The sequence below is a fragment of the Erithacus rubecula genome (genome assembly GCF_903797595.1).
Source record: "Erithacus rubecula genome assembly, chromosome: 17".
NCBI lineage: Eukaryota > Metazoa > Chordata > Aves > Passeriformes > Muscicapidae > Erithacus > Erithacus rubecula.
This window is the reverse complement of record NC_136669.1, coordinates 1,335,061-1,354,996: the sequence shown is the minus strand read 5'-3', so window position 1 is coordinate 1,354,996 and position 19,936 is coordinate 1,335,061. Positions and strand designations below refer to the sequence as shown.

Here is a 19,936-nt window from a genome sequence, read left to right as displayed (position 1 = left end):
CCCGGAAACGGCGGCGGCAGCGGCGGCAGCGGCGGCAGCGGCGGCGGCAGCGGCGGCGCGGGGCTGCGCTTCCCCGCAGCCATGAGCGGGCTGGGGGCCGCGGCGGGGCCGGGCTGGCAGCCGGACAGAGGCGGTGAGGGCTCCGGCAGCGGGGCGCAGGTGGCGGGGGATGGAGGGACGGGATGGGAGCGGCGCGGCGGGGTCCCGGCTGCCCCCGACCCCAGCCCCTGTGCCTCTCGCCCTCCAGGACTGTCTCTCCTCGCCGAGGAGCCGCACGGCGCCGCACCGGTGGATTTCCTGCAGGAGCTGCCCAGTTACCGGTCGGCGCGGAGGCGCCGCGGGGGCTCGCAGGAGCGGCGGCCGGCCCTGCCGAGCACCGCCCGCAGCACCGGGACCGCGGGCAGGGCGCTGCTGCCGGAGAGAGGCGAACCGACCGACCGCCCTGCCAGAGAGCACCCCAAGTGCATGGCGGAGAAGAGGAGAATAAGGTTAATCTTGGTTTGGTTTTATTAAATGACTGTTTCCTAAGTACAACCCAGGTGCGCTGGGAGGCTGAAGCAGAACTGAGTTAGGCTGTATTTGTTTCATCCTGTGGCATGTGATTCTGACAAGAAGGTGCCCGAGTGCTCTTGCCTGGCACGAGGGAGTCGCTGACTGGGGGCAGAAGTAGGTTGAATTGGAAGAAATTAGTCAAAATTGGCAATTACCTGTAGCAAACAAACGCATTTCTCCGTTTTGGCTTTTTGTTGCCTTCTTTCCTCCCAGGGTTTTGTGCTTTCAAGGGTCACTCTGAGTTATCTGCATGAACACACAGCCCCCACCCCACCCCCCGCTGCTATGCGAGTACAGCTGCTCTTGAGTCTGCTCACAGCTCCTACACAATGTGTGTGCTCTCTCTGCTGTGGCTCTGTGCAGTCCATAGGAAGCTTCCCAGGACCTTTGCTTCTTTCTATCTTCTCCCCCCGCCCCATTCCTTTTTAAATGACTCTTTCCTGTGCGCTGTTTCTGCCCGCCGGTGATAACCCCCCGAGGGAGGGATTGCAGACCTTACTCTGCCCCGCCTGAGTTTCAGTGCTTGTTATCTCATGTCTCACTGCTGGGCTGAACGCTGCTTTGAGGACAGAGGATACAGGATGTGGTTTTGCGCTGTCAGAGAACAGCTGCACCTTTAAATCAGGTACATTGCAGTTCTAGTTATGAGCTGTGAGAGAGGTGGAAATAAAATTAATGACTCCAGAGAGAACAAGAGCTACTCTATTGTGAGAGCAGTGCAAACAGCCTGAGCCTGGAGTTTAACTCTGTAGCCTGTACACAAGAAGCAGTAGAAGATCTAGCTCATAGTAAAGAAACACCTTGAATTTTTATCTGAACTTGGGTATCTAAAGTTCAGTTCTTCAAGAAAGAGGAACTGCAGGGAGGAGTGGAGTTGCCATGTCCCAGGCATGTTTACACATGTTAGCACGGAGAGATTGTGGTGGGGCTTCTTGGTGCTTCCACAGATCCGTGATCTGCATTTGTGCAGCAGCTGCCAGCACAGAGTGCTCGGCGTGAGCTGAGAGCTGAACACTCAGCTTCTGTAACTCAGATGAATATGCAGCCCACGCTGCTATTTAAAATGCAAACTGAACACGGGCCAGACACTTCTGCAGAATTTAAAATACTGCAAGCTGCAGCCTGTAGTTTCCACAGAATGGAATCTCTTGAGAGGAGCTGTATTTGCTCTTAAAGCTGAAGTCGTCTGCTGCCTGTTTGATTGTTTGTATAGGTTTAATTTGACTTACTGCCAAAATGCTGGCAGGATGAGGAAACAGGCAACACAGAGCATACATGGCAGTGCATCCCTTGGCACATAGGTAGGGTTGAGTACAAGTCTTTCAAAACTGAAACCTTGGTACCCCAGCACCATGTCCTCATGGGTACTTAATTAACTTCTACCCTTCTTTGGTGGCATCAGAGACTGGAACAGAATTTGCTACATACAGGTCCATTTTCAAGCTATGTTTCTGTAAAGTTTTGTCTGGTTTTAAGGTTTCTTAAAGAAACAACAAAATGAAAACTCTGAGCCACTCAGAATTCTCCTTGCTGCTCCTGCTGACCAGGCATCAGTTTTTAAAATGCTAATGTATTCATATAATATGAAAATCCATAAGTGAGTGGTTAAAAGTTACAGATAGTGGCACATTCTCATAGTTTGTTTGCAGCTAGTTATTAGAACAGTGAATCCCCAGAGGTGTTGGCAAAAAATATTTTCTCAAATTCATTGAATTGGCATTTTCCATTGTTGTCAATTGTTGGGGTTTTTTCCTCCAAGAGAGGTGAGTGTTTTTCATGAGAGAGCTTGCCCTATTTGAATTAAGTTGATGTTGCCATTATCAGCAGGATCAGATGGGGAGATTCTGTCTATGTTACTTTAGCTGAAGGCTTCAGGCAGGCTCCATTCTGTTAAACTCTGCTACATGGAGTGAAAAATTATTTCTTGTGCTCACTAACTATTTCTGCATTCTTAGGGACTCTCAGCAGGCTGAAACAGAACATTTGTCTAAATGGAAGAAGTGGAGAAGAACTAGCAATAAATCTATGAAAAAAGCACTCAGTGAAATCAAAGGCTTCTCATCTTACCTGGTGCTTTGGCGACATGATATTCACAGCATAGAAGGTATTTCTTGTCTCATGTCCATTTCTCCTCTGGAAAGTTGTTTCTGTTATTGGCAGTTTTACCTGTGTGAGCATAGTTTCAGATATAACTATGTGTGCTTAAGAAGTTACTTTATCCCATATTATTGCTGAATGTAAAATCCATTATATGGTAGAAGGAAATATATTTGAAAAAAATATTATTATGTCCACCCTGCTTTTCAGTTAGCTTGCTAAAAGTCCATAGTACTTAAAACTAGCTTTAACAGTGTTTCTTCAGTTCAGTGAAACCGATTCTACTCTCTCTGTATTTTCAGTGGTTTTATTGTCTTAATTTCTTAATTTCTTTTATTTCCAGGGAAATTTGGTACTGGTATCCAGTCCTACTTCTCCTTCCTGCGCTTTCTGGTCCTGCTGAACTTTATCATTTTTGTCCTGATGTTCAGTTTTGTTACTCTTCCCACCATAATTTCCAAATATGGAATATTCAACAGCACTGTTGATTACATTTCTCCAAAGAACACAGGTAAACATCTTCTCTATGTACAGCTGTTGTGAGATTCCCCCATTCCATCAGCTTCTTTTCCACCTCCCAGGAAAAAAAAAAAAAGCCTTTTTATAAGAGTGTGACATGTTTGAATGAACATGATCTTGCAGTTCAGTGGGCATTGCCATTTGAGTGATTTTCATGCCTTTCTTTTGACAGAGGATATCTGCACAGTTTATGAACCTAATGGTAATAAGGGACTTGTTTACTTCTACACTTACCTCAAAGATTTGCTTAGTGGCACTGTAAGTAATTAATTTGTTTTTTTAATTAAGCGTCTCACATAGTATTTAAAATGAAAAAAACCAATACTTGTGGAAGGAAGCTTTGATAATTTTGAGAAATAGTAGGACATATGCATCACTGGGGTATGTTATTTCTGGGAAGGGCAGTTTTCAAACTGACTTTTACTGAGTGACCACAAGGCCTGGCTGCTCAGGTGCCAGCCTGTGCCTCTCCTCCCCAGCTGCTTTCCCTTATTGTTCTGGAGCACACTGCCTATTGTGCTCTCTGTGTAGGGTCCCAGTGTCTGTGTCCTACAGCTCTTTGACTGGGAAGGGGAGGAATTTTAAGCACACAGTGCCTGCATTACAGCTTGGTAGAGGCAATGGCAGTATTTAGTAGCTACAGACTTGTAGCTTGCTGGGGGGCCCTAATTTTAAATTTGCAAAATGATTGCTCAATGCCAGGTTGGATTTAATGAAGCAGTTGTTGCTGTCACAAATTCTATTTCAACTTCATTTTCACAGGGATTCCTTGAATTGACAATTTTGTTTTATGGCTATTACTCAGTAGATGCTGTATGGATTGATATCATGAGGTACAACTTGCCACTGGCATACCTGCTGGCTACATTTGCCTATCTTGCCTTAAGTTTCCTCTGGATAATAAAGAGGTAAAAATGGTGGTGTTGTTCTTTTACTGTTACTTGTTGCACAGTTTACACTGTATTCCTGCTTGAAGGGAACATACCTTGTTTTAGAGCTGTTCATGTGGAAATGGGGAGCCTTTTGTTTAAGGATTCAGTGCCACAGTAGCCTTTGGTGTGATTGGGAAAAAGAAAACAATTTGAAGTATCAGTTTTTCATCTGTATGCATACCTATAAGCAAAAGCCCCTCAACTATACTGAATTTGTTGGAGGACTTTCTTTGGGGTTTTTTGGTTGAGTTTTATTTGTGCTGTCTCAGTTTCCTCTGCTGTGTCTGGGTGAGGTGAGAAGGTGTGACTGTGGTGAAGTGCAGGTGTGAATAACCTTTACAGTCAGGGTCAGCTGCTGCAGAATCTCACCCTGAAATGTCCTAGACACTGGCTTGTACTAAGCAGAAGTGACAGTTTGCTCACAGAGGCACTAATTTAGTCTTTGATCGGTCAGATTTCTTGTGTGTGTTTTTCCTGTGTTTAAAATACATCTTCTCATTAATTTTTCTCTAGGTCTGTGGAAGGCTTTAAGCACAATTTAGTGCACGATGCAGACCCATTTCAGAGTTACTGTAACAAAGTCTTTGCAGGCTGGGACTTCTGCATTACAGATCCCAACGCAGCCCGGCTGAAATTCCGCAGTTTGCAGTACGAGCTGCAGGTGAGCTCCTTCTGCCTCTGTCATTATGGCTTCACACAGCTTAGATGGCTAAAAAAAGAGATGTAATTTTGCAGATAAGGGAATAAGGTTAAGAAGGATTGAAATACCCTGTTTTGGGGGTGCAGCCCACGTCCTCTTGCATGCTTTCTAGGTAGGTGGTGCAACATGAGAAGATTGGCACGGATGTTGTTGGCCCTTCCTTCCCCCAGGCACTGGGGACCCAGCCTGTTAGCTGCTTGTCTTATCTGCCTCTTCCTCACACCCCAGTCCTGCTTCCTGTGTTACTTCTGCATAGTCCAACAGGAAAAGCTGTCCCAGCTGTAGGCAAAACCCTGCAGGGATTAGTTTGAGTGTCCTGGGGTTTAAGAATGCAGTGCAGTAAGCAGTAGTTTGGGGAGAAATAAAATCCAGATGGTGCTCTTTGCACTGTTTGAGATTATTTTTACAGAAAGATTTTCCCTAGGTTTCTTTGGCACACATGCATATAAAAAAATGCTAATGCAGATATAGATTTCCCAAACCATAAAGCTCTGAAAAGAATCTGAAAGGTTCTTTTGGTAAAACAAGGACCTTCTTTTTGCTCTCTGGTAGCAGAGATTTGTGTAGTGAAAAAATTACCTTTGAGAACATGCTTCCACTTCAAACCACAAAGCAGTAATTACAGATTTCATAAATTACAGTGAGTTGCCTTCTGCACTAGTCAAGTTCACAGCCATCTTTTTTCACCATAGAATCAGAATCTCCTTCACTTGCTACACTTTTGCCTCCAGAACACACATCTTAGAACAAGCCCCTTGATACTGTTTGATGGGCATAAATCCTCAGAAAATACACTAATGTGGGTGTTATGTGAATTTGCCCAGTCAAATTGTCTTCACTGTATTTTTATGTCAGTTAAGGTGAAATGCACCAAGTTTACATGACAAGCTGCTCAAGACTCTATTCCTTCTTTCAGTGTCATCCCTCAATTTTCCTTCACAAAGAGTAGAAGGAATTTTGAGCCATAGTGACAAGGACCAGTTACTTACCTGCACAAGTAATGAGATGAGTGACTGGTTTACCCATTTCAGAGTTTAGTATCAAGCTGGTATCAGTTCCTCTCAACAAACTGCCTGTCCTTAATGTGTTACTGATACAGTAGAGATAAGAGGATTGCAGAACACTTGTCTTTGGCTACAGAGCCTTCAGCTTGAGGAGGCTGAGCACACAGGGGCTTCCATTCCTGCATGGACCTGTTTTGTCAAAGAAGACACTCAGTTCTGTGTGCTTGGGTGGGAGCTGGAGTGACTCTCCTAGAACAGGCTACACATTTGCACTTCTCAGGAGCAGAAGACATGGTGTTAAATGTTGTATGCTACACCAAAAAACAACATCTCTTTTTCCTTTTCTTTGTAGACAGACTTGCAGGAAGAAAAACTGAAGCAAAAAATAGCTGAGAGAACAATGGAAGAAAAGCTACGCATCTACTCTCTGAGAATATTTATAAATATAATTGTCATTGCCATTTTATCAGGATGTTTTTACTCTATTTATAGAGTAACTGTCTTCTCTCAAGAATACTCCAATGTGAGTATAAGAAATGACACTAGGACAGATTTGGTAAAAGCTGCTAATTACAGCAAGAGGAACTATTGTGAAAGAGTCAAGTATCTTAATATAGCAGACATCTGAAAATGCTTTCTACAGACAACATTTTTTTAGTAGATGAGAGCAGGAAAGATTAAGAATCATGTGCTAAAAAAACTGCAGAGGCTTCAGTGTTGATGGCCTTGGAGCTGACAAGAGGAGTTACCCTTCCCGTGTAACTGTGCTCAGCTCACTGTGATCTGCTGGGTCTGGGCAGTGCACTGGCTGCAGAACTGAGCTGCTTGAGTCAAACTCCATCATGATCAGTTTCACGTGATCTGGTTCCTGTCAAGAATGCACAAGTGCACTTCAGGGGAAAGCAGAGTGAAGATTATGATCTGCCTTGTGGCTTGAGTTACCTCTGTGTGGGGAAACAGGAAGGCTTTGAACAAAGCAGTTTTCAGAAGCAAAGGTTCTTGTGTCACTAGCAAGAAACAGATTGGGTGGGTTTCACCACCAGCAGATGGAAAGAGTGACTCAGAAGCAGAACAAAGCAGACAAGGTTCTGGTTGTGACACCTTCACAAAAGTAATTGACTTTTCTGTAGGACCTCAAGGTTTGGTTAGTCTGGTGGAAATGGAAACCACAATTTTTCTCTCCCCTGTGTAAGGTGCTGGTGTGATGGACTTAGCTGTTCACAAGGAAAGTTGTACTCATGGTGAACCTAACTGAACTTCTGTAAACTGCCAGGATTGCACAGACAGAAGCAGGACATGGAGGCTAAATGAGTTCATGTGTCAGAGGAATTGTTTGAGGGCAGAGAAAGGAACCACACAATAACTTCAAGAACAGCCTCACTTACTGTGGGCTGTAAGTAGATGGGTTGATATCCTGCCCTTGTCTTAATGAGCAGTTAGAGGAGCTAGTCAGGGTGGTAGGAAAGTTAGGAAAGCTGCTTGGCACCTGTAAGAATAAATTGAAGTGTCTCTGCTTGGAATAGTTGTAAAACCTGGTAGCCTTGGTGCTGGTTAGCAACAGACACAAACCTTGGGGAGTTGAACCTCTTTAAACAGAAGCTTTGAGAAAGCACAGAAATACACAGGAAGAGTTCCTGGTCTTTTCACCAGGAGAAAGCAAGGGTGTGTATCTGCAGAGAGAGCAATGATCAGGCTTGCATAAAGAACAGTTTTGTTTTCTGTGAGACTTGCTTGTCTAGAGGCATTCAGAGTTAGCCCTGGGTCTGCCATTCATGTTGTGCCTGGTGCTGATTCCTGTTGCCTGGTGCAAATGTGGGTGGAGGATGAATCCTGGACAAGGCAGGCTGGTGTGTAGTTGGAGACAGCATGCTCAGGAAGGTGTGTTTCTCTAGGCATTATGTTTCTCTCATCTCTTCTGCAGGAAAATGCAAACTCCCAGGTTAATCTCTTGGTGCAGTATTTGCCTTCCATGGTGATCACAACGGCCAACTTCATTGGTCCTCTGATCTTCTCATTTCTGATCCAATTTGAAGACTATACACCAGCCTTTGAAATCAAGCTGACACTCTTGAGGTAAAGATATTTTTGTTGTGGCCTTGGATGTCTCAACAACTTGTTCTTGGTAGGCTATATGTATTGTAAACATTGAAACATCAAGAAGCAGAGAGGTTGGCACTGGAAACCAAGGAGGCATTGTTTGGCCAATGTTTAGTTGGAAACTTTAAATCTGGGAACAATTTGTTTTGATGACAGTGCTGTGCAATCATCTCAGCGTCCAAGTTTTTCTCTTGGTCCCATTTAGCTGTGTGGTCTGGACATCTTCAATTTGAACAGTCAGTAGAGAAGTTGTGGCTGCAGACCTGTGGATTCACTGCTTTGCATGTAGCAGTTCCCTGAATGAGCAATGGTGTGTGTACAGCAGTGACTGAAGCACAGCTTTGCTCGAGGCAGAAGTTAAAAGTTTTGAGGTAAAAGATATTTCAGTGTAAGAGCTGGTATTTGGCAGCTTAAGGCAGTAAGATCTGGATTGAAACACCTGAACTCTGCAAGTCCATGCTTTGTATTTCTGATTTGGCCAAGTGCCTCAGAAGGCCTGCAGCTACATGAAATGGAAATGCTGCACACAGAACTGTACCTTAGGGAATTGCAACCCATTGCAGCATCAAGGTCTGCAACTGAAGTGACTAATCTGGAAACACTCCTGAGAAAAGAAACAAGAGACTGTAGCCTAAAGCTGGGAAGGTGAAAAGCAATTTTAACTTACTAATAAGGAAATAAATGTGTTTATGATCTGGCTGGCTTGCTAAAGGTCTGCATGAGCCTTTTCTATTTTAAGGCTTCTTTGGACTCCTGTACAAGGTGAGCCAGATGTTACCATGGCTATTTTTGGCATGTTTGGAGTGAGGTTTTGCCTTTTTTGCAGGTGTGTCTTTGTGCGGTTGGCCAATATTGGCGTTCTCTTGTTCTCCCTGTGGAGTCAGATCTCCGACTGTGATGGTGACAAGTGTCAGCCCTGTGGGTACAATTACGAACACTATCCTGTAAGTAGATTTATCTTGCTCTTTAATCATCTGAGCTTGTGATCAGAGATTTGTTTTCCACGAGAGTTGCTGGTCTAGAGGTGTTCAGTGTCAGCCCTGGGGTTGCTGTTCATGCTGTGCCTGGTGTGGATTTGCTCAGTGCAAACCAGTACAGCTGTTGCACAAACATCCTTTGTTTGTGTAAAACTCTGATTGGAATTAATCCAGTGGCAGATGATTGCTTAGCACAGACTTTCTGTCCACCATGAGCATTGTCTGAGGTAGCTGTGTTTTGGAGACATTGTGCTACTGCCTTTTGTGGTGTTAAGGCAAATGGGTTTTCCTCAAATGGAAAAAAAACATAAAACCCTTAACCACCAAAACCAAACCAAACACACCCAGTCACCCCCCTGCCCCACTTCACAGAAAAACCCCAAAATCAAAACAGAAAAAAAAGTGAAAAGCTTGGCACGGGAACTTTGAAACATTTGAATATTTTAGAAATTTGAGTTAATAGCATTTGAACTTCATGGTGTTTAGAAATTTGAGTTAATAGCATTTGAATTTCATGGTGTTAACTGAGACAGTTATTGCTTTAGTGATAGACAGATTTTCCACTTGTTTGTTTAGACTGCTAATCTTGTTTTTCCTGGCTTGTTTTTATAGTGCTGGGAATCTGATGTTGGGCAGGAAATGTACAAACTGATGATATTTGATTTTATTGTAATTCTTGCTGTGGCCCTGTTTGTGGACTTCCCCAGAAAGTATGTATCTCTGCTTTTTAAACATATTTTTACAAATGACATATGAAACACATTTTCTTTTTTCTGCTTTAAACTCCCCATACTTCTAACCAAATTACTAGTTTTAAAATAAACTGGTGGTTCAAGTACCTGTTTGCTATTCAGATGGCTGTAAATGTTTTGATATTTGAGGGCTTTTTTCTTCAGACATTTCCTGTTATGTTGTCTAATGCTTCAATGCTAAGTTTGGTGTGTTTCAAATGTGTCAGAAAGCATCTAAACTCTACAACTTCAATTTAGGACTAAGAGTGTTCTTTGTTTTCAGGTTGTTGGTTACTCATTGCTCTTGCAAGCTGGTTCAATGGTTTGGACATAAAGAATTTGGAATTTCTGACAATGTCCTGGAGATCATTTATGGGCAGACTATTTGCTGGATTGGAACCTTCTTTTCACCACTTCTCCCTTTAATAGCAACTGTAAAATACTTCATCATCTTTTATGTTAAAAAGGTAATGAAGGCATATGGTTGATAAAGGACTGAGTACATCACTATGGTTTTTGTAGTGCAGGCATATAGATATAGCTAGCAAAAAAATCTAAAACCACCTGTGGATACAGTGGATGGAACAAGTCAATGATACTCCTTTTTCAGTAAGGCTTTGTGCTTTTACCAGAAGGTAGAATTTGGCTTTGAAATCATCAAAGTCACATTTCAGTTATTACTTCTCAAATTATTTGTCTTGTTTCTAAAGAAAATAATTTTATGTACCAAAGCTAGTTTATAACACTTTCCTGCAGCTTAGAATTTGACAAAATATTGCAAAACTGCTAAAAATTTGGGTGCAAAATGGAAAATCCAAGCTGGGTTGGATGTTTGTGTGATTTCTCACTGTCAGAACTTTTGCCCAGTGACCACACAGCTCCTTCTGTGCAGCCAATCCTTGCTAACACTTTGGGTCTTGCAAGAGGGGATGTATCCAGTGAAGATGTGGCAGGACAAATCCACCAGCAGTGCCATGGATCATACACCAAATGCTCTGTGCAAGTGTGTGAGGCCCTCTGGATCAAATTCTTACACAAATGAGGAGACATTGACTTACACCAAAACATGAGGCAATCCTGTCTTAGCCCTTCCAGCCTGTGCACACCAGAGGAGGTGGTTGTGTGGTAGCTGGTGGCATGTTTGAGAATGGAAAATCAGTTTCTGGGGAAGTATATTTGGATGTATATCTATATAGATGTGCTGATAACAGTTTTCCTCACCTTCCCTCTCCAGATTGTTTTGATACACACACGAAAACCTGCAGCCAGGCCTGTAAGAGCATCAAGTTCCAACTTTTTCTTCCTGGTGGTGCTGTTGATTGGGCTCCTCTTGGCTTTTGTCCCTCTGGGAGTCAGCATAGCACAGTAAGTGACAATTTTGAGTTCTGTGAAGTTGACACTTGTTCTAAGGCTGTCAGTTCTGTGAAAGCAGACACACAACTTTAGAATGATTAATGGAACAAAATATATAGGGTGTAACATCAACTTATAAACAAAAATTACAGTTTTATAGACATATAGGACACTTATACTGTATCACCAATCTGGTGCTTGGCTTGTGCTGGATTATTTTATCTTCACATTTTGGTGTAATATCTTTCTTTTGCTTCTTTGACAGTATCCCCTCTTCCAAGGCATGTGGGCTGTTCAGGAATTTTAACACTTCGTGGGAAGTTATTCCAGATACAATATTTAAGTTTCCAGCAGGTCTGCAGCAGGTCCTTTTTGGCATGGCATCAGAAGCCTTTGCAGTGCCTTTTTTTGTGATCCTTTGGTGAGTATTGTGGAGACTTGATTCACTTATGCAGCTCCATTTCCTTGCTTACTGAACTCATATCAAGCATCAATTAAACCAGATTTTCCATTTGCAGTCAGAAGCATCAAACCCCATATGAACCCTCAGCCCTTATGTCTTTGCCCATGTGTTCACACTCATCAGCTTTGTTCCATTTCCCCTTGCACATCCCATATTCAAGTGTCCTTCTCAACAATGTTAACTGTGAATCCTCTGCAAATTAATAGTGTAAGCCTTGTGATCACAATTCCTATCCATGAACCCTAGTCTGAAAAAACAAATAAAACTCCCCAAATAGTCATCCTGTAAGAAGAAATTCAATGTAGAATCATAACATTTTTAAAGTTGGATATCACCTGTAGAGAGAATCTAACCCAACTCTCCTATTCAAAACAAGATCAAGTAGAGCAGGAACTATACCCACTTAGATTTTTAATATCTCCAAAGATACAGAGACTCCACAACACTGTTCCAGTGTCTGGTCAGTCTTCCAATAATTTTTTTTTTTTTTTCTTAAGTTTAAATGGAGTTTTTTTTGCATTTCAGTTTAACTAAACTGTTAGCAAATTTTGGAGCCTTATTACCTGATGATTTCTAAAACTTCTATGCTTGAAAAACGATGTGGCTTATTTTGGACTCCACCCAGCCCTTCCATTTGTTCATGTGTTTTCCTGAACCTTCTTATTATGTCCATTGGAAATCTCAATTCTTCCCCTTTTGTCTGTTTACAGCATTGTTATGTTCTATGTTATTGCCTTGGCTCGAGCCCACAAACGAGTGGTTGAACAGCTGAGAGAACAACTGGTTTTGGTAAGATCTGACCCAACACTTCACAATGAAGAGAACTTTAGAAATGAGGCTTACAGAGGAATATTGGTTTGCATAGTCTCCTGGATATTTGGTGTTTGCAGTGAAGAATGTTTTACAGATTACCCAGGAAAAATAACCAAAGCATTGTGGTATTTCTCAGTGGAGTTGGTTTTCTTGGGTACCAGCTGCAGCTGCAACAAGGTCTGGTTATGTCAGGACACACTCATACAGGAGATACTCCCCTGAGAAGCTGTGTCCCTCTTTTTCATCTGTTGCCCTGTTTAAATCTGCTTCTCTGCATGGGTTTTTTTTCTGCCAAAGAAGAACCTGAATCCTGTGTTTCCTGTCTCCTCCACCATCTTGCACATCTCCACTTTTGTTTCCTTCTCTGCCCTCACAAAGGGGCACCCAACTCCCTTCCCTTCTTTCCAGGCTTGTATTTCTACTGCATCTTTTCTGGTCTTGTTCTGGAGTGGAGGCCCAGAGCAGCTTGAGCAGGTACTGCAAGTGGAGCAATTCACCCTTTTGGAGAAGGGTGCCAGTGCACAAATGCTGCTTTGTGGCCATCAAAAGCCACTTCCAGGTTTGGCAGCATTTGTGTGCTGTGATCTGACTAGTAAGACTTCTTACTTTCTTATGAAATAGCCCATTTCTTGAGATGTGCTTCTTTTAGGTAGGGTATTTAAAAACTTACGTGCAGAAAAACACTACTGGGGGAGATTTTTTGAGATCAACTGCCCATTCTTAAACTTCTTCCATGCTTACTTTCGTTTGCTTGCTCCTGTTCAACTTGCTGGAAACACGGTTTTAAATTTTATGCATGTGAGAAGTTTTTACTAGGCTCAATGCAGAACTGTTAATGTGTGATGTGAGGTGAGATAAATAAAACCAAAGCCATTGTAAACTTGAAATTGTTCAGGCAGTTGAGTGTGCTGGGGGAGCACAATGTGGTGAGTGCACCTATTTCTAATGAAGAAATGAGCTGTTGTAATGACTTGTATTAACACTGCTCATGTGGAACATACTTGTTATTGTGTCTTTCCAGGAGAGCCGTGACAAGATGTTCCTAATCAGAAAAATAGCAGAAGCTCAGAGGTATCCTTGAAAACCACACAAGCCAAAAGAACTTGACTTCCTGAAACTCCCAGAAGAACAAGATAACAGCAGAAGCATTTGCAGCTTCTAAAAAATAAGAAGCTGGCTGGGACTGTAGTCTAAGAAATAGATGCTTGTGGTCTGAGTCCTTCTTGATTAAGCTGGTGGTGCTTGAGGTTTCCAAAACTTGGAAATTCAGCTGATTTATACTGTGTTAGAGCTGTTCCAAAAAGGACACTTTAATGCTGATACACCTTCAGGGTTGTTGGGATTTGTTACATCCCTGTTTTTTCAGGGATGTTTGGGTAAAATATGATCAGAGCTGAAGGTCTTCTGTACTGTTTTTACAAATTATGCTGTAAGAATCATGAGAGAGAGGAAAGGTATGTTTTTACATGTTTTCAATGCCTTTCCTTTGCTTTGATTTTAAAAAAAAAGAAGTATGTATGGAAGTATTTTGAAAAGAAAATACGGAATGGGTTTGAAATCAGTTTTCTAAATATTTTTATAGGTGAGGGTTTGCTATTTCAAGAGCAGTTGAACACTGGGTAACTGGTCACAAAATGGTTCAGAGAAAACAAGCTGATAAAGAAGAGTTCTGAATAAAAACTGGGAGTAGGAAGAAGCCAGCAGGCACAGCACTGCTGGGGCACCAGCCTTGCTGCTCTGGAGAGCCCTTTCTTGGTTTTGTTTTATCGTTTTAAGTCATTATTATTTGTGTTTTATGCTTGTATGAACATCTTGACTACTGTTTTATGTGTTCTAAAATGTGAATATTTCAGTTAAATTATTGGTTGGCAATACTGTGTGTTTTAATTTCATTTTCCTCTCTTACCTGACCCGCTGGGTCCGTGTGTCCCTGTGGGCTGCTAATGGAGTCCTTTATTTAAAGATTGTGGTTAAGGATTTTCTGTCCAAAACTGCGCTGATGGTTTGAAATGTGCGTTACTCCTCTCTTTGTTAATGTGAGACATTATCCTTTTTATATAATGTTGTGGAATGTTTTCTATGCTCATTTGGAAGAAATGACCATTCAATAAACGGTATTTTTTTACCACCCCGCCTCACGCCCCCCGCCCGCTGTGGCTGAGGAACAAAAGCCTTCCTGCTTTTTGAAAGGTTCACAAATCAGCTGCCCCTCCTTAAAATTCTTCCATGCTTACTTTTGTTTGCTTGCTCCTGTTCAACTTCCTGGCAACAGGGTTTTAAATTTTATGCGTGTGAGACGTTATTACTAAGCTCAATGCAGACCTGTTAACGCGTGACGTGAGGCGAGATAAATGAGATAAATCAAGTTTACAATTCAAGTTTACAATTTAAATCAAGTTTACAATTTCAAGTTCAGGCAGTTCAGAGTGCGCGGTCCCCTCAGCGCTCCCGCCCTCAGGAGTTCCCGCCCTCATCACGCCCACCCTCAGGAGGTCCCGCCCCCATTCCCATGGTAACCAGGACGCGGGATTTGATTGACAGCTGCGCTAACCAATGCGATGGCGTCTCGAGGCCAATCAGGATGGTGATAGGGCGGGAGGGCAGCGCGCGGTGATGACGGGCTGAGCGCGATGGCGGCGGCCGCGGGTCCGTCGGTGCGGTGCTGGCTGTGGCAGCGCCGTCCGCTCCTCTGCGGGCCGGGTACGGGCTCGGCTCCGCTCCCTGTTCCGCTCCCTGTTCCGCGGCTGGCAGCGAGCACCTCGCGTCACCTTTGTGTCTCCGCAGGTCCGCGGCCCGTGCCCGGCGGGGGCGCTCCCCTCAGGCCGTGCAGCACGCGGGGGGCGCAGCGCGGCATCCACAAGCCCGTCATAGACCGCATCATCCGCGTGGACCATGCGGGGGAGTTCGGGGCCAACCGCATCTATGCGGGGCAGATGGCCGTGCTGGGCAGGTCCGGCGTGGGGCCCGTCATCCAGGTGAGCGCGTTCAGCAGCGAAGCTTCTGCTTCGTTTCTGTTTGATTTACGCGCCGGGTGGCGCTGGGACAGAGTAGCCTTCACGGCAGGATTGTTGTCCGGCTTTTTCTAAACATTTCCGAACGTGCGGGTTTATAGAGTGTGGGAGTACTTGGTAAGCGGGTTACCTATTCTACATTTGCCGTAGAATTGTCCTATTTTTAACTTATAACTCACACTTCTTATAACTATCCTCGTCTGTCCTTTTTATAATGATCTGCACCTTTCTGCACCATTTCTTCTCTGTGGTGTTACAGTATTACAGTATTGCCTCAGCTATCACATCATACGTGGCCTGAGCTCTTCTGGTTTTTATCAGTTTTATTAGAAATGTTTGCCTCTTGTGGTTTTATGCTTCTCTGTGATCTGTCTCTTTTGCAGCAAATGTGGAATCAAGAAAAAGAGCACCTGAAAAAGTTCAATGAGCTCATGGTTGCATATAGAGTTCGACCTACTGTTCTATTGCCTTTCTGGAATGTAGCAGGTTTTGTTTTAGGTGAGTTCGTATAATTACTATTGTTGTTTTGTGGAGTTTTCAGTTTTGTTAAATTGTTTGTTTTCATTGTATTCATGTGTCTGGTACCCCAATGCCAGGGGCTGGAAGTGCTTTGCTTGGGAAGAAGGGAGCAATGGCTTGCACAGTGGCTGTGGAAGAGAGTATATCAGAGCACTACAACAACCAGATCAGAACTCTGATAGAGGAGGATCCAGAAAAATACAAAGAGCTATTGCAGGTATTTAACCATGGCTTAAAAATAGTTATAACTGATTAACTGAATTATTCAATGTGATTTAGTCTTTTAAAAATAATATGCTTTTAGAATTTACAGTGGATCTTTTTGTTCTGTCACTTAGAATGCTGAAGTCGACAGAAACTATTAAAATAAAAGGATGCTTTTTCCTTCAGCAGCACTAATTGATCAAGCACCAAAATTAATACATATGATGGATTCTCTTCAGCATGCTTTCAGTAAGGCAGTGTTTCCTTTCCAAGTGGAAGAATTATGCTTTGAGTTTGATGAATTTTAATTCAAAGGGAGGATTTAGGGGGGAAACAAAAGGAGGATAATATTGATTGCACAGTGTTGCCCTTCTCTGAAGGCATTCACCAGCCTTCACATGCTAATTAACCTTGAGCTGTTTCCAGGGGCAGCATGTGAAACTGGTTCATTTCCAGCCTTGCTGGCTACCAGTGTGTTCAGTTGTGCCTAGTGTAACATGTAGCAAAATTTGATTATTCCAATGTATCCTATTGTTACAGAAATTGTATCTGAAGTATCTGAAGTAACCGGGATTGTGCTGAGGTTCCCCCCCGGGAAACATCACCCCTGAAGATAATGATGTGATGAAATAGATAGAGATGGCACAAAATAAAGAGGAAAAATCCAGGCAGTGAGTTTATTCACAGTGCCAATATGAGGAGAGATAGCAAGGACACCAAAAGCAATGCAAACCTTTTGGCAGGGGCAGTGCCCAGGTGTCTGTGAGTGCTGAGCTCTTATTAAACACTCCTGGTCATCTGCAAGCATCTCAGGAAAAAATCCTCTAAATCTTTTCATCCCAGCGGAAAAATTAGAAGACAAACAATTGTTCTTTGGAGTATACTAGAATGGCCAAAAGCCTGGTTAGCTTACAGGGGAACACCCTTTCTGATTGGCAAGGCAGGGACCTGAATTCCTGTATTCACATTGTCAGAATAATGTGGGGGTGTGAAACTAGTCAGTGTTAAAAGTTATTATGACTATAGAAGTTTTTGAAACTGTGAAAAAGGTAGTGATATATTAATTAAACAGCAACTTGAACTCAAAGACTTCTTTGGAGTCTACTCAAAGAACTTCAGGATAGGGAAATGCTGTAAATAATTCCCTTCTTGCTGAATTGCAAGTTCAGATCTTTGAGAAGTTTTTGAGATACCCTGGCTTGTTGTAGTGCACCCAATGACCAACAACATCTAGTTTTGTGTGCTGGCTGCCCTGATTTCTCAGCGAGGCAGGCTCAGTGGGTGCTGTTTTTACAGGTGATAAAGCAGTTCCGGGATGAGGAGCAGGAGCACCACGACATTGGGCTGGAGCACGATGCAGAAGCTGTGAGTACAAAGTCAGCTCACTGCTGTCAGTGAGCACATGCACGTGCTGCTCTTACCTTCCTTACTTAGAGCCTGGCTGGGCTTCTTGGAGAAGCAGAAAAAAAGGCTCCTGATACACTTTCCTAAAGATATATATAAGAATGTCCTTCATGTTAAAACTTTCATTTTTCTAGAGCAGAACAGAATCTGTTGAAATTAATGTCAAGTGTTAGAGTGTTTTGATTTCTCTCCTAAGAGGTGTCCTCTGCAAATTTTTAGATTTTCTTTTCATTTCAGTTTAAATTAGATTTTTTTTTTAACTTAGGCTAATAAGTGCTGTCCATACATACTATTGCCAGTGCTGGGAACTGGAGGCATCATTTTATTAGGAAGTGTGAAATACTGAACTAAATTCTGTGCTCCCTTGGATACTCTGTGGGGAATGTGTGACTTCTCTCCTGTTTTGTCTCTTGACTAACATTTGTGGAGAAATGGAAATATTCTGAAAAGTTGATAAATTTTAATTTAGTTTTCTCTAGGATAGATTAGACTGCAACTACAGGTGAGGTTTTCTTGTTGTGCATGTGGTTTTACTTTGATTTTTTTTTAATAGTGCTTACTGTTCCTTATCACAATCTAGTTCAAGCAGAACACTTCAGTAGATGTATTAATCTTTTATTCTTTTTACAGACACCAGCTTATTCTGTTTTGAAGACAGCCATACAACTTGGATGCAAAGCTGCAATATTTTTATCAGAAAGAATATAGTTATATTTATTATAATAATCATGGCAATAAATTGGGACATAAAAGCAGATGGAAATTGTGGAGGACTCAGCTATTTTGTTCAGCCTTTTAAATTTTTCTGCACTAAGAACTTGATTCAGCCATCCTTTGTCACATTGAGTCCCCATTTAAAAGGTATCTGTCATTAAAATCAGTTGAGCTAAATGTGAATAAAGGTGGCAGAATTGAATCTGTGTGAACCAGACCTGCTTATTCAGAGACTGTTCACAAGGTGGCAGCAAAATATGTGTATACATGGTTTATGTGTACAATATTTGTGTATGTGCACACACAGCAATGATAACTACATTCTCTGTTGCCTTCAAATTTATGTGACTTGAAATAAGCTGGAGCAGCTCATTTTAAAATAGTACTGACAAAGAAGAATATTTTTTCTGTTTTCAGGGTGAAGTAATAGTAAATATTTATTTTTGTCCCTCTTGAATAAAAATGGGTATTATAAGACCACTTTTACTTAAGGACTTCTTTGTATTTTGGGGTGGGCTTTTTTTCAGGCACAGTTCCAAATTCTTTGAGTAGAATTTTATTTACTATGTTTGGGTTTTTTTGGTTGGTTTGGTGTTTTTTGGTAGTGGGGATCTTTTTGTTGTTTGGTTTTTTTCTTGTGTTTTTTGGCTTGCATTTTCTTTTACCTGAGCATGTAAGGAATTGATCCCTGCAATAATTGCATTCAATACTCTGTTAAAGCTTTCAAGCTTATCTTGCTTTGCTTCAGACAGCATTTAATCCAGGTACATCTGAGCTTGTCTTTTTTAGTAGCTCTGTTAGTGTTTGTAGGTACTGATTGGTGTGTAATTTGTCATTAAAGGCTTCTTAAAGAGGATTATTTACCCTTTTTTGGGTGAAGGAGCTTAGGCAGAAGGTTAAATCTTAATACAGAGAAATTCCTATTCTGTGTGATTTTGTTATGTCACTTTGTATATTCTATCTCTCAAACTATTGCAAGTTTAGATTTGTTAGACTCAAACTACTGACATTATTTACCTTGTTCAATCAAAGTAGCATTTGGTTCTGTGTGGCTGCTTTGCACACCCACTGGAATGACTTGACTGGAGGAGCTCAGAGCTAAATCACAGATTCTCAGGGACTGCATAATCAGAAAATAACTCTAAGGGAGTCTCACTTGCCTTGCCTGAGCTCCATACAGCTGTGAGCAGTGGCATGAAAACTCAAGTTTACTGAAGGTCCATCTTATTACACTAATGCAATATCTTCCCTATTTTCACTAATTCTCTGAACAAAACTCTTATTTAGCAGATTTCTTGCCTTAATTTCTCTAAAATATTCAATATGCATGTGGAAAATTCCCAGGTAATTTGGAGGAAAGAGGAATCAGCACAAAAGAATGATTGAAGTGGTTAGAGGAGTAACAAGTGGTGCTGGAAACCTGTGCTGTAAGTCACAGGCTTTGGTGATGGAGTCAAAGACAGAGAAAAGATTGCTTGATGAATAGTCCATTGTAAGGCCTTTCATACCAGGGGCAACATGGGTATAAGTCCATTATTGCAGGGAGGGAGGGCAGGGCATGGTGTTTGTGACTCAGAGCTGCACACTATGCACATAGATATTATGGTCTTGTGACATAAACTGGACACTGAACCAGACACTTGCTGGTCTTTGAGCCATTACACCAGGGTTGAAAGCTGGACAAGGCATCTGTGGGGGTTTCCTGGAGAGCTGAAGCCTTGTGTTCTCCAGGGCTGTGCTTGCTGAGGCTCTCTGAGGATATCTGCAGATGTTCAGCAGTGACAGAGAGATGCTCATGTGATTGTCCAAGATGTGAGACCATCACACTGCTCACTTGGGGCAACAG

The 19,936-nt window shown here is 42.3% G+C and overlaps 3 protein-coding genes across 3 annotated transcripts in view; all 3 read left to right on the top strand.

Moving 5' to 3' along the window:
• GDE1 (glycerophosphodiester phosphodiesterase 1) overlaps window positions 1-19,936 on the top strand; it is a 166,489-nt gene that overhangs the window by 30,965 nt on the left and 115,588 nt on the right. The gene's annotated exons all lie outside the window — the stretch shown is intronic.
• On the top strand, window positions 42-14,110 carry TMC7 (transmembrane channel like 7). Its single transcript, XM_079320681.1, has 16 exons — window positions 42-133; window positions 248-488; window positions 2,508-2,656; window positions 2,993-3,160; window positions 3,341-3,426; window positions 3,931-4,076; window positions 4,614-4,761; window positions 6,157-6,327; window positions 7,726-7,877; window positions 8,728-8,845; window positions 9,491-9,588; window positions 9,893-10,076; window positions 10,844-10,974; window positions 11,228-11,383; window positions 12,136-12,214; window positions 13,260-14,110. The coding sequence occupies exons 1-16, from the start codon at window positions 82-84 to the stop codon at window positions 13,317-13,319; spliced, it is 2,139 nt and encodes a 712-aa protein (XP_079176807.1). The 5' UTR covers window positions 42-81; the 3' UTR covers window positions 13,320-14,110.
• COQ7 (coenzyme Q7, hydroxylase) lies at window positions 14,838-18,131 on the top strand. The gene is made up of 6 exons (XM_079320866.1): window positions 14,838-14,938; window positions 15,023-15,213; window positions 15,633-15,747; window positions 15,846-15,985; window positions 17,269-17,337; window positions 18,007-18,131. The coding sequence occupies exons 1-6, from the start codon at window positions 14,869-14,871 to the stop codon at window positions 18,082-18,084; spliced, it is 663 nt and encodes a 220-aa protein (XP_079176992.1). The 5' UTR covers window positions 14,838-14,868; the 3' UTR covers window positions 18,085-18,131.